The 14,378-nt window shown below is 39.4% G+C and overlaps 1 protein-coding gene across 15 annotated transcripts in view; it reads left to right on the top strand.

Annotated features, from left to right (window-relative positions):
• Abi1 (abl interactor 1) overlaps window positions 1–14,378 on the top strand; it is a 105,414-nt gene that overhangs the window by 17,488 nt on the left and 73,548 nt on the right. For all 15 annotated transcript variants that reach the window (XM_069998295.1, XM_069998282.1, XM_069998287.1 and 12 more), the window contains exon 2: window positions 11,711–11,878. In XM_069998295.1, the coding sequence (XP_069854396.1) occupies window positions 11,711–11,878 (168 nt within the window). The remainder of the gene's footprint in view (window positions 1–11,710; window positions 11,879–14,378) is intronic.

A 14,378-nucleotide genomic window follows, 5' to 3' on the forward strand; every position in this document is an offset into this window, starting at 1 on the left:
GACAAACTATTAATGCCCTTATTGCTTTAGAATAGTCACAGAATACCATAAAGAGCCCAAAGGAAACTGGCAAAATGTTACAGAACCCCAAGTTAGAATCACAGGAGTGTTTTATAAATACATATATATTATATATATATATGTAAATGTAACATGTTTCATAGATGGTAGAATCTATTTAGTCAGTTATTTGCCATTTTTTTGTTTTTGCTTTTGTTTCTCCTTTCCCTTCCCCACTTCCTTATTTCTCTTCTTCTCTCCTTCTTTCCCTTCCCTTGCACCTTTTTTGAGACAGACAGGGGTCTCACTAAGTTGTCTGGTTGGCCTCAAAATTCTTGTCCCAAATGATCTTCCACTTCATCCTCTCAAGTAGTTTGAATTATGATTGTGTACCATAGTGCCTGGCTTAGCAAGTTTTTACATCCCTATATGTGTCAGAGCAGGTTGGCAATTAGATATAATCTTTTTCCACAGGGGATTTTCTTTTGTGTCCTCTATTGATAAAGTAGATCATAAACTATAATTATACCAAGGAAAACATATGTTGATATGAGGCTCTATCTTAAGTGTCTCTAGTGAGCTTGGTGTGGCAAAGAAAGAAATTGGGAGTTCATATCTGAAAAGTGAATATGTATTAACACTGTTGGTAATAAGGGGATTAGCATGTGCATGGGTCCAAAGGTGAGAGAGTGATTTTTGAACAATATATAGGGTGCTGTAGAGAGAATGAACAGAAAATGATCTTTCAGGATGTAGGGAGGAGCCATACTAAGCAAGGACCAATTTGCTGTGTTAGGATTTTGGTCTTTCCTTTTTTTTAGTGAGGGTAGTTGAAAGTTTTGTGCAGATGACGAAAAATTGTACTTTTATTGAAAATGGAGAACAGATTTTAAGGAGGATTGAATTAATAGAATGGAAGAAGTCCAAGAAGAGATTGGGAAAAGGCTGGTCTAGAAGTGACAATCTTGAATAGTAGTGGATTATTTAAAATCTCTAGTGGCTTGGAGTCATACATAATAGGCTATGATTCCATGGCTTCTGTAGAAAGAGTTCTTGACATTATTGGGATATATTGAACCTATGTACTTAGGAGGGAGATTTGTTTAAAAATTAATTTTCTGCTCTGTATATAGAAACTAGTGTGTGATAGAGGTTTTAGATCCAAGGAAAAGAAAATTGCTCTGTAGTATACACATGGATGGATATATCCTTTCCCTTCTTTCTTTCTCCCCAATTCCCCTCCCTTCTCTCTCTTGTGTACTAGGCAAGAGCTCATTCATAGAGTTGTATCTCCAGCCTAGTATTTACATTTAAATAAGGAAATAGTCTGTATAAATGACATTAGTGTTTGGAAAGTTTTTCTTTTCTTTTCTTTTCTTTCTTTCTTTCTTTCTTTTTTTTTTTTTTTTTTTTTTGTTGTCCATCATGGGGCTTGAACTCAAGGCCTGGGCACTGTCCCTGAGCTTATTTGCTCAAGGCTAGTGATCTACCATTTGAGCCACAGCTGTACTTTTGGATTTTTTGGTGGTTAATTGGAGACCCCAGAATCTCATGGCCTTTCTATCCAGGTGGGCTTCAAACCATGATCTTCAGATCGCAGCCTTCTGAGTAGCTAGGATTACAGACATGAGCCACCAGTGCTTTGGCCTTTTTGAACAGTTTTTGATTTTAGTTTTGTCAGAATTTTTAGAAAGAGACAAGGTCAAGCAACATTAAAAAATAAAGGTAATTAATATGATCCTACAAAATACTTAAGTAATGCAGTTGTATTAAAAGCAAAACCTAAACCTTCTTTCTTTTCTTTATGTTGTATTCATCTTCTTTTAGACTGTTGTCAAGTTTGCTTCATATGCTTCTAGTTTTTGTACAGAAGTTGAGGTTACTTGGGAAGATTTATCTAGCCTTAGTGCAGGATAGATTGGAGAGGAGACAAATTGGATTCAGTGACCAGATAGACAACTGTTAAAATTTGTTCAGATGTAAAGAGAAGTGTGTGTGTGTGTGTGTGCGTGCGTGCGCGTGCATGTGTGCACGCACATCCTGGTCTCGAGCTAGTCCTGAGTCTTGAACTCAAGGTTTGATTTTTTTTGCTGGGGCTGGCTTCAAACTGTGATCCACAGATCTTAGCCTCTTGAGTAGCTAGGAATACAGGTGTTAACAACTGGTTTTTATTTCTTTGGGGAGGGGTCATGGTGGAGCTGGGGTTTGAACTCATGGCCTTGCATTTGACAGCCTGGTGCTCTAGCACTTGACCTATGCCTCCAGACCAGGTGTTAACAACTGGTTCCTGGCTATAAAGAGTATTTCTTGAATGGGGATAGCTATAATGAGATTGAAAAGGAAAACAAGAAGCAATACTCCTTTGAAAGAGATCTGGGTTCTCCAAAGAGAAAGCTCAAAGATGGTTGAGGGTGCTGGTGCATCACTACAATCCCAGAACTTGGGAGGCTGAGGCAGGAGGAGCTCCAGTTTGAGGCCAGCCTGGGCCAGTGGGGAAGGAGAGAGAGCTGGGGTAGGAAGTGGGGAGGAAGGGCACATGCATGCAAGTCTTTAAAGATGTCTTTTTTGACCTGTATGGTTTCTCTTCTACCATAAAGTTAATATGCCTACAGAAAGTAATTTGCAGTCATAGAAGTGAGTCTGTAGACCCTCTTTTTCAGCCGTTAGTACACAGTTGGTTCCTGACACTTTCCAGCTTGTACTCCTCCACAGTGGGATTGATTGGCAGAGCAGTGGGTTGCAGAGTAGGAATAAGGCTTGACTGTTAGCTGGCTGTGTAGGCAGACGTGGGAAGAGGAGAGGAGAAAGGAGAGAAAGAAGAGGAAAGGGATTCCAAGGTCTCTGACTATGTTCTGTTGTGGCAGGAGATACAGGTTTCTTCTTCTAATACTCATTTTGATGTACTGTATTGTTGAATGTTGACATTTTTCTACATTTACAAATAATTTCAACATATGTATGACTTATACATGAATTGAAACTCTCCCTATTTGAAAGGAATGTTTAGAGAGAATTCTAAGGAATATGGATGATGTTGGAAGTGCTATCTCAGGGAAAGCTCATAAAGAACAAGCTTAGTACTGGGATTGGTGGCATATGACTGTCTTCCTAGTACATGGCAAGTGGAGGTGGGAAGATCTTGAATTTGAGGCCAGCATATGCTGGTGAGGCCCTGTTTCTAAAACAAAATAAAGCATTACAGAAAAGAATGTGTTTAGTTGAGTCTTAAATTTAGTGAGTTAGGGGAATGAGTAGGTTGAGAGGCAAGATATATTAGTAGTAAAAATCACCATGATAATAAGACTGTCTAGTAGTATCAAATGGAAAGGACAATAGTGGAGGAGATGAAATAGGAGACTAGTTCAAATGATAGAACTTTTTCTACCACTGGTTCAAGTGGTAAATACTTGCCCAACAGGGATGAAGCCTTGAGTTTAATTCCCAGTAGTACTCTACTGTTTGTGTGTGTGTGTGTGTGTGTGTGTGTGTGTGTGTGTGTGTGTGTGTGTGTGTGTGTGTGTGTACACATGTATGCATACACATATATGTAACACAACATCTACATACATATATACAACTGAACTGTCACTGAACTGTAGAAAAGCAGTCTAATGTTGCCTACATCTAAAAATATAAACTATGATTTAAATGTAACTCTGGTAAGAAGAAATTGTGCCTTGCTATATCCTGACATAACTGTTGTTTTTGTCAAGGCATGTTTGGCATAACCAACAGAAACCATTGAATAAATGGATAAATGCAGTAGAAATGAGTTACAGGCAACCTACCACTTGAGCCATGCTCCTAGTCCATCCTTTGATTATTTTTAAATATAGTTATATTTAGATTGGCTCTTGTTGGCCAGGGCTAGCCTTAGCTCATGATCTTCCTTACTAGTCCTCCTGACTAGCTGGAGTCACACACATGTGTCACCATACCTAGCTTGTTTCAGTGTGTTTTAACTAACTTTTTACATGGGCTGGTCTCAAACCATTATCATTTTGTTTTCTACTACCTGAGTAAACTAAGATCACAGGTATGTGCCCCTGTACCCAGCCCAGCTCCTGCTGATGTCCATCTAGAGTTTTTTTGGTTGCTTCTCTTCACAGACTTACAGTTATAAATAAGCAAATAACTCCCTGATAAGGGAGTTAATGTCAAAACCAATAAAAATCATAGTAGAAAAGAGTCTTGATTTATTTTTTTGTGGGTCATGCAGCTTCAACCTCAAGAGGCCTAGGTGCTGTCCCTGAGGTTTTACATGCAAAGCTAACACTACCACTTTGAGCCATAGCTCAGCTTCTGGTTTTCTGGTGGTTAATTGGGGATAAGAGTATCACTTTCCTGCCCAGGCTGGCTTTGAGTTGTGATCCTCAGATCTCAGCCTCCTGAGGAGCTAGGATTACTGGTGTTAGCCATCCAGCTTGGTCTGACTTTTAAAATGTGCAAAAATTTTGAATAGACTTTTTGCTATGAACATGGACCAACAGGCATATGAAAAGGTACCCAGTATAACTATTAATGAAGGAGGAAATGAAAATCAAAACCACTATGAGGTATCAATTTTCACACCAATATTATGGCTATAAAAAAGAGGGCTAGGAGTGGCGCTGTAGCTCAAGTGGTAGAGCGCTCGCCTTGAGCTGAAGAGCTGAGGGACAGCACCCAGTTCAAGCCCCACGACCGACCAAAAAAAAAAAAAGCTTCTAAAAAAGAGGGCTAGGGATGTAACTCAGTGGTTGGAGGATTTGCATGAGTGTGTGAGGCCCTGGGTTTGACCCCCAAGACCACAAAAAACAAACAAGCCAAAACAAAACCTCAAGAGAAATCCAATGCTGAGCTAGTTTTTAAGTCTTGATCCTCAGATCGCAGTCTCCTTAATAGCTAGGCATAACTCCCAATAGCTCCATAGATTAACAACCTAGGTGTGTGTGTGTGTGTGTGTGGCCGCCACTGCTTCACTTCTGGCTTTTTGGTTATTAATTGGTGATGTGAATCTAATGGACTTTCCTGCCCAGGTTAACTTTGAACCACGATCCTCAGATCTTAGCCTCCTGAGTAGTTAGGATTACAGGTGTGAGCCACTGGTGTTTGGCAACTGCTGAGTTTTTAATGCCTGAGCGATTTAGAGGCACTTACTTAAACCATAGTGCAAGTGAAATTAATAAAGATATAAAAAGTGGTTACCAACGATGGGTACAAAAAGGAAGGAAATAGCAATGTGGAGGAAAAAGATCTAATTTACTGGACAGAGACTGTAATTAATAAAAGTGAGCTGGGCACTAGAGGCTTACACCTCTAATTCTAGTTATTCAGAAGGCTGAGATCTGAGGATCATGGTTCAAAGTCAGCCTTTGCAGGAAAGTCCACGATTCTTGTATCACTGGAGCAGTGGCTCCAGTGGTAGAATGCTGGTCTTGAGCAAAAATGCTCAGGAACAGCCATTCAGGCTCTGAGTTCAAGCCTCTAGAGCAGGGTGTGTGCATGCACACATGTGCGCGCGCGCGCACACACACACACACACACACACCCTTGGCTGTTAGCCTGTGGAGCTATTGGGAGTTTCTGAGCAAAACTCAAGGACAGCACACACACACATGTGCGTGCACACACATGTGCATGCACACGCACACACACATACACCCTTGGTTGTGGAGCTGTTGGGAGTTTTTGAGCAAAAAAAGCTCAAGGACAGCACACACACGTGCGCGCAACACACACACACACACACACACACACACACACACACACACACACACACACACACACACACACACACACACACACACACACACACACACACACACACACACACACACACACACACACACACACACCTTGGTTGTTAACCTGTGGAGTTATTGGTAGTTTTTGAGCAAAAAAAGCTCAAGGACAGCACCCAGGCCATGAGTGCAAGCTCCAGGACCAGCACACACACACACACACACCCTTGGTTGTTAACCTGTGGAGTTATTGGTAGTTTTTGAGCAAAAAAAAGCTCAAGGACAGCACCCAGGCCGTGAGTGCAAGCCCCAGGACCAGTGCCCCTCCCTCATTCCCCCCCAAAAGTGTACTATATTTGAGATAAGTTAGTATATTTTAATTGGTCTTTCCATAAAAGTTATAAAAGTATATGAATTTTTTTTGGGGGGGGGGTTGCAGGTCCTGGGGCTTGCTCTCATGGCCTGGGTGCTGTCCTTGAGCTTTTGCTCAAAGCTAGCACTCTACTATTTGAGTCACATCTCCACTTAAGGCTTTTTGGTGGTTAATCAGAGAGATAAGAGTCACAGACTTGGCTGCCTAGGCTGTTTTTGAACTGTAATCTTCATATTTCAGCTTCCTGAGTAGCTAGAATTATAGGCATGAGCTACTGGTGCTTGTCTTGAGCTAACTTTTTTTTTTTTTTTTTTTTAAATTTTATGTTCTTCCCACATTCATTCATTTCCCTAGATGTATTGTTTAAATTTGAACAGCCTTCCAAAAGATCCCTTGAGAATGACATTTCTTGTAGCATAGCTTCCTTGATCATAAGAGCTTTTTTTTTTTTTTTTTTTTGCCGGTCATGGGGCCTGAACTCTGGGCCTGGGCGCTGTCCCTCAGCTCTTCGGCTCAAGGCTAGCGCTCTACCACTGGAGCCACAGCGCCACTTCCGGCTTTTTCTGTTTATGTGGTGCTGAGGAATCGAACCCAGGGCCTCATGCTTCCAAGGCATGCACTCTACTGCTGAGCTACCTTCCCAGCCCCTCATAAGAGCTTTAAGGAAAGAACAATTTAATATTATTGTCACACAAGCCTGGAAGGCCTTCTAGGTCATTCTTTCCCCACAAACCCTCAATCTCTGGGACTGGATGAACTGTGTTTGCTTGTGTTACCAGGATTATACTTTTGGGGGGCGGGGGTTAATGCTGATCCTGGGATTTGAACTCAGATTCTGGGCATTAATATGTAGACTGACTAGTTTTAGTTCCAGATTGGCTTGTAATTCCTTTTGTAGTTGAGAATGGCCTCATACTTATTTCACCTCACTTCTGTCTTCAAGCTGGGATTATGCATGTACAATAACATTCCAGTGAATTGCTTGCTTTCTTTTTAATGCTATAACATCCCTTATGGATTTCTCTTTCTGTTTTACGGTTAACACATTTAATGTCAGAAACAGGAAACATTGAAGAGCGTATAGTATTTTTGTTATTGTTTGTTTTTCTGTAACTATTGGTTATATAGCCCAGCTTGGCCCAAGAACTCTTGTCTTAGTGTCTCAGCTGTGATAGCACTCCCAACTTGTCTAACTTTTTAGATCACAATTATGACAAGGTGGTTTTCTTTTTTGATATCAAGTATTTACATATAATAAAGAGAAAGATTTTTTTCCCTATTGTAATATATGAAGATTGAAGTAAGTGAAAGAGAGGAAAGGCAGTAGTAAATAATTATAATTTGAAATAAAGGTATAAGGGTGGAAGAGAAAAGTAATTTTACTTCAGGAAGTAAATAGGTTACTTTGTGAGTTTTGTCACCTTTTGGGGTGAGAAAGGATTTAGAGACTTAAGACTATTAGATCTCAACTTAGTAAAATCTTTTATTTTTTCAGGTAGATAAAGAGAAAGAAGAGTTAATTTAATGTTTGAGATGTTCATAAAGTTCAGTTATCTAAGGGGCTTCCTGTTTAGTTTATTTTAAGAATATTGACTACATTGTTTATTTTAAGTTGTTACTTTAAATAGTTGACTTTTCTTTTACAGCTGAGTGTTTAATTCCATTTTAAAGCAGACTTAATGGCATAAGATAATGATGGCAAATGGGTTTCACATCACACGTCAAGTGCTAGAGCAATTAGTTAAGAGTATTGGAACTTTGCACAGAAGACTTGTATAATTAACAAAATTTGTTTTAATTCCTTGGAGAAATGCTTGCTGCTTTTTTTTTTTTTTTTCTTTTTTCTCTTTTGGTCGGTCGTGGGGCTTGAATTCTGGGCTTGGGCATTGTCCCTGTGCTCTTCAGCTTAAGGCGAACGCTCTACTGCTTGAGCCACAGTGCCACTTCCAGTTTTCTGGTGGTTTATTGGAGATAAGAGTCTCACGGACTTTCCTGCCCGGGCTGGCTTTGAACCTCGATCCTCAGATCTCAGCCTCCTGAGTAGCTAGGAGTACAGGCGTGAGCCACCGGCGCCTGCTGTGCTTGCTGTTTTATCATGTTGCGTTACCCTTAGTATGTTAAGGAAAAATAACTCTTGTATACTAAATTTACAGTGTGACATAAATAGTGTGACAACAGTAATTTTTGACCAGATTTAACTTTCAAATTCAGAATCCTGAGAGGAAATTAACTCTACAACTGCACTCTCTTAATAATGTTGTCTCAGTCCTTATGTGGCTTTTGAACAAGGAGAAAATGAACTTTTATTTTTTAATCCAAATTACTCTGTTTTCTTGCTTTATTTGTTTAAACATGGTTAGAATCTGTCAGAAGTAGAGTGTTTGAAGAGCGGAATAAAGGGAGGAAAGAAGTGGAACAAGAATGGGAAGGGAGCAAAAATAATAGCATAGGGCTTCCTTTCTTGGCTTTTCAGTTTTGTGAAGCAGACAGGTCTGGATGCCTGAGATGCGTCCAGAATCTGGACACATGACTAAGATCTTTCTATTTAGCCTTGTATGCTATGTTCCTTTTCTTGTATATAGTTCTACAGGTACAAGATCTACTTAAAAAAGCCTTTTAATTTTTTGTGCCATTATTGTGCTTCTTTTGAGCTTCACAAAATTAACAATTTCTTCCATGCATATGATGCAGTTCATCATTCAAGTCTCATTACAGAGAAAATAAATTTAGATGTATTTCAATTCTAGGAGATTTTAGTAATAGCGCCCAACCATCCTGAGGTAGGGCTAGAGGAGGACATGACTGAACCTTCTATATTTTTGTGTGATACATCTTTTTCCTTGTATGTAGTTCTTTTTTTAAAATATTTTTTATTTTTTATTGTAAAGATACTATACAGAGGGTTACAGTTACATGAGTAAGATAATGAGTACACTTCCTATTGAGCATTGTTACCCCCCTCCATTGTATTCCCCCTACCATCCCTTCCCTCCCTACCTTCCCCGAGGTTCTTTTTTTTAAAATTGTGATTAAGTGATTACATAATTTCCCGAATTTCACAGTATTGTGGAATAATGATGCTTATTTAAAGTCACAAGTTCAAATGGAGGGGGTAACGATGTTCAAGAGGAAGTGTACTCATTACCTCACTCGTGTGAGGTTACCCTCTGTATAGTATCTTTACAATAAAAAATAAAAATAAAAAAATTAAAAAGTCACAAGTTCATTCTAACTGAGAAAATGAACTTTTAAGTTTTTATTTACTCTTAATTTGTTTTTTTTTTTTGGTTGGTTTGGAGCCTAAACTCAGGGCCTGGGTGTTGTCCCTCAGTTCTTCAGCTCAAGGTTAGCGTTCTACCACTTGAGCCACAGTGCCACTTCTGGCTTTTTCTGCTTATGTAGTTCTGAGGAATTGAACCCAGGGCCTCATGCATGCAAGGCAAGCACTCTACCACTGAGTCACCTTTCCAGCCCCTAGTCTTAAATATTTTAAATTTAAAAAATAGGAAGTATACAGTATTGTGTTTGTTTAAACTTTGTTTTTTTATGTTGAGGTCTAGAAGTAGAACTGTTTCTGCTAACATTTTATAGGTAATACTTGGCTAAATAATTATGAAATAAGGGAATTTGGAAAACATAATGAGAAATAAATAGATTTCAGTTCAAAGCAGCATTTTCTCCTTTTTTTTTTCCCTGTGGGGATGACAGTGCCTCTCCATGTAGATGTTCTACTGGCTTTGATCTTATTCTCTCTACACCTTCTGAGTTCAACCTCTTGATTATCCAGTCTTAGCCTCCCAAGCAACTTCTAGCTTTTTCCATTGATACATGTGTGAAACATACCTGAAACTATAAAAACAGGCTAATGAATTTCTAGAATAAGATAGGTGGCTGAAAATAACCAAATCTTATTCAAGATTAAACTTAACTACCTTTTTAAGCAAACTTAGAAGGGTAGTTCCAGTAGTCTCTTAAAAGACACTTGTATTAAACCTATATTTTGTGGGGTTTTAAGATTTTTGCTTTTTGCAGTGCTGGGTATCAGACTTGGGGCCTTGTACATGCTAGGCAAGTTTTGTACTGAGCTGTATCTTTAGCCTATATCCTGTATTTTACTGATAAAAGAATGCTTTCCCTCTACTGTTGGGAACAACTTTTTATTCAGCACTGTACTAGAGTTTCTGTCACTACAATAGAGCAAGAATAAAAAAAAAAGAGGACATACTGATAGGAAAGAAAAAAAGTAAAATTGAGCTTAGTCACAGTATGACTAAAAGGAATTCACAAAAAGTAACTAAAGTGGGCTGGGAAGGTGGCTCAGTGGTAGAGCACTTGCCTTTCATGCCTAAGGCCCTGGGCTCGATTCCTCAGCACCACATAAGCAAAAAGAAAAAAGCCGGAACTGATGCTGTGGCTCAGCTGGTAGAGCACTAGCCTTGAGCTGAAGAACTGAGGAACAGTGCCCAGGCCCAGAGTTCAAGCCCCACAACTGGACCACCCTCCCCCCCCCAAAAAAAAAAAAAGTGACTAAAGTTAATAAGTGAGTTTAGCAGTTTTTAGAGTTACAAAGTCATTTAAAAAATCAATTGTTGCTGGTGGCTCTTGCCTATAATCCTAGCTGCTCAGGAGGCTGAGATCTGAGGATTACGGTTCAAACTCAGCTCATGCAGGAATCTCTGGGAGACTTTTAATCTCCAGTTAATCATCAGAAAACCAGAAGTGGCACCGTGGCTCAAAGTGATAGATTGTTTAGCCTTGATTGAAAAAGCTCAGGGACAGTACCCAGGTCCTGAGTTCAAGCCCAAGTACTGACCCCTCAAAAAAGTTACCTGTCTGTAAACTTAATAAGACTATCCTCAGCTTTGTACAAAACATTTTTAATTGAGTTTTTTTTTTTTTTTTGGTTGGTCGTGGGGCTTGAACTCTGGGCCTGGGGCGCTGTCCCTCAGCTCTTCAGCTCAAGGCGAGTGCTCTACCATTTGAGCTACAGCGCCACTTCCGGTTTTCTGGTGGTTTATTGGAGATAGGAGTCTCACGGTCTCTCCTGCCCGGGCTGGCTTTGAACTGCGATCCTCAGTTCTCAGCCTCCTGAGTAGCTAGGATTACAGGCGTGAGCCACCAGCGCCTGGCTGAGTTTTTTTTTTTTGTGGGGCCCGAACTCTGGGCCTGGGCACTGTCCTTCAGCTCTTCAGCTCAAGGCTAGCGCTCTACCACTTGAGCCACAGTGCCACTTCCGGCTTTTTTCTTTTTGCTTATGTGGTGCTGAGGAATCGAACTCAGGGCCTTAGGCATGCAAGGCAAGCGCTTTACCACTGAGTCACCTACCCAGCCCAGAGTTTTTTTGTTTTTTTTTTTTAAACCAGTACTGGGGGCTTGAACTCTGGGCCTGGGCACCATCCCTGTAGTCAAGGTTACCACTCTAACACTTGAGCCCCAGCACCACTTCTGGCCTTTTCTGTTAATGTGGTACTGAAGAATTGAACCCAGGGCTTCATGCATGCTAGGCAAGCACTCTAACACTTAGCCACATTCCCAGGCCATAATTTTGCTTTTCTGTAGAATGTATTTAAAGAATGTTAACGGAAATAAGTATTGTTTCTGTTTTTTTTTTTAGGCTACAGACAAGAGAAAAGCTTTAGAAGAGACCAAAGCATATACAACCCAATCTCTAGCTAGTGTTGCTTATCAAATAAATGCATTGGCCAACAATGTATTGCAGTTGCTGGATATCCAAGCCTCTCAGCTTCGGAGAATGGAGTCTTCTATCAATCATATCTCACAGGTACAGCTTGTAAAAATCTTTAAATTCATGTATACTTAAATGGCAGCATATGTCTGAGCAACAGTCTCAAATTGCATAGTGACAATGGGAAATCTGGGAAATCTCAGGCAAGTTGAGTGATCAGCCTTGCCCTCTTGATGCAATTAAACCAAGCTGTATGAGGCTGGTACTGGTTTGATGGCATCCTTGTTTTACAGATTGTTCTTTTTAATAAGTACACTCTTAATAATGATGAAGTATATAATATAGCGAATACATAATCCAATAACATAATGGTCTGCTATCATCAAATACTATGTAACATAAAAAGTTGTATATGCTACCCTTACAATTGGAATTACAATACATATATTTTCACCTATATATGTGAATATACATACAAATGTGTATATATATATCTAATGTGTGTGTGTGTGTGTGTGTATATATATATATATATATATATATATATATATATATATATATATATAAAATGTTAGGACATTATGACATCACTAGGCATAGGGGTTCTTGTTTGCTTTATTCTGTTTGGCCTTTTTTGCTCATGGATGGCACTCTTCTATTTGGACCACACCTTTACTTCAGCTTTTTGCTGGCTAATTGAAGATAAGAGTCTTGGATTTGTCTGCCTGGGTTGGCTTCAAACCATGATCCTCAAATCTCAGCCTCCTAAGTAGCTAGGATGATACATGTGAGCCACTAGTGCCTGGCTAAATTAATTAGAATTTTCTCTGTCTGTCTCTCTGGTGGGAGAGTGTTACCAGGAGTTAGATCTGGGCCTTGTATTTGCTGGGTGAATGATTTACCACTTGAGCCACACATCAAGCTCCTGGGGTTTTCAGCTCTTGCAATCTTAGTGAAGCACTGATGTACCAAATTCTACCACTGACTAAAATGTAATTCAGTGACTGTACATAGTTTGGAAATAGGGATTCCATACTCATTTTTAAAAATTGATTTATATTCATTATTATATTTACTTTTAGTTCAACAAACCTTTTTATTTTTTGTTTTTGAGACAAGGTCTCACCATCTAGCCTAATTTAGCCTCAACGGTGTGATCTTTCTGTCTTAGTTTCCCAAGTACTGGAATTTCAGGTATGGACTTTTTTTTTTTTTTTTTTGCCAATCCTGGGGCTTGAACTCAGGGCCTGGGCACTATCCCTGAGCTGCTTTTGCTTAAGGCTAGCGCTCTACTACTTGAGCCACAGCGCCACTTCTGCCCTTTTCTGTTTATGTGATTCTGAGGAATTGAACCCAAGGCTTCATGTATGCTAGGCAAGCACTCTACCACTAAGGCACATCTTTTTTTTTTGTTAAATATCTTTTAAAAATTGTAGTAAAATAAACATGACCAAATTTACCACTTTAAGTAAACAGATCAGTCACATTAAGTATATTTAGGTTTTGTAGCTCTTACCACTTTTTTTATATGTGTATGCATGTGTACATGCATGTGTGTGTATGTGTATGTGTGTGTGCATGCAGGTGTGTAAAATGGGGGATTGAATCCAAGGCCTCATGCATGCTAACAAATTGCTCTGTCATTGAATTACATCTCTGGCTTTTTATTTTTATTTTTTATTGTTTTAAGGAATTGTACAGGGTAACAATTTTCTATGTCAGGTTAGGAGTATAATGCTTCTTGGACAATGTTGTCCCTTCCTTCAGTGTCCTCCATTTTCCTTTTCTCATCCCTATCCACAAGTTTACATAGTTTGATTTTTACAGTGTATATTGAATTACAGTGACTGCATTCGTTTACCCTTCTTCCCTCCATTCCTATACCCCCTATGTGTTCCCACCCTGCCCCACGCCACCAAAGGAAAAGCAAAACAAAAACATGTTTCCATTTTTGGAATTTGTTTTGATAAATAGTACTTCAGATGTTCAGAAGAGTTATGCCTTTGGGTTCTTCCCTAAATATGTTCTCCTTTAGTACATTTCTTTGTGTCTAAATGCATAAAGTTCCATTTAAGCTATCATGTTTACTTACATTTTAGATCCAACTTCCACAGGCAAGAGAGAACATGTGGTGTTGTCTATCTGAGCTTGGCTTACCTCATAACATGATTTGTCTATCCATTTCTCTAGAATGACATAATATTCTCTCTAATGGATAAGTAAAATTCCATTGTGTATATGTGCCACATTTTCTTGAACACTCATCTGTTTTGGACATCTAAGCTGTTTCCATTATTTGGCTATTATGAATAGTGAGTGCACCAATGACCATGATTCGTGAGTGTCTTTATTGTATCCTGACTTGAAATATTCTGGGCAGATGCTGGAGTGGTATGGCTGGATCATAGGGAAGGTCTATGTTTAGTTTAGCTTTTTGAGGAACCTCCAAACTGTCATCCAGAGTGGTTATACTTGCTTACTTTCCCACTAACAGTGCAATAGGGTTTTGTTGTTGTTGTTTTTTTCCCCTTATCTCCACCAGCATTTATTGTTGTTCAAATTCTCAATGTGGCCGATCTTCTCCAGCTTTTAAAAA

Source organism: Dipodomys merriami, unplaced genomic scaffold (assembly GCF_024711535.1).
Source record: "Dipodomys merriami isolate MVZ:Mamm:240054 unplaced genomic scaffold, mDipMer1.0.p SCAF_51, whole genome shotgun sequence".
In the NCBI taxonomy this organism is placed as follows: domain Eukaryota; kingdom Metazoa; phylum Chordata; class Mammalia; order Rodentia; family Heteromyidae; genus Dipodomys; species Dipodomys merriami.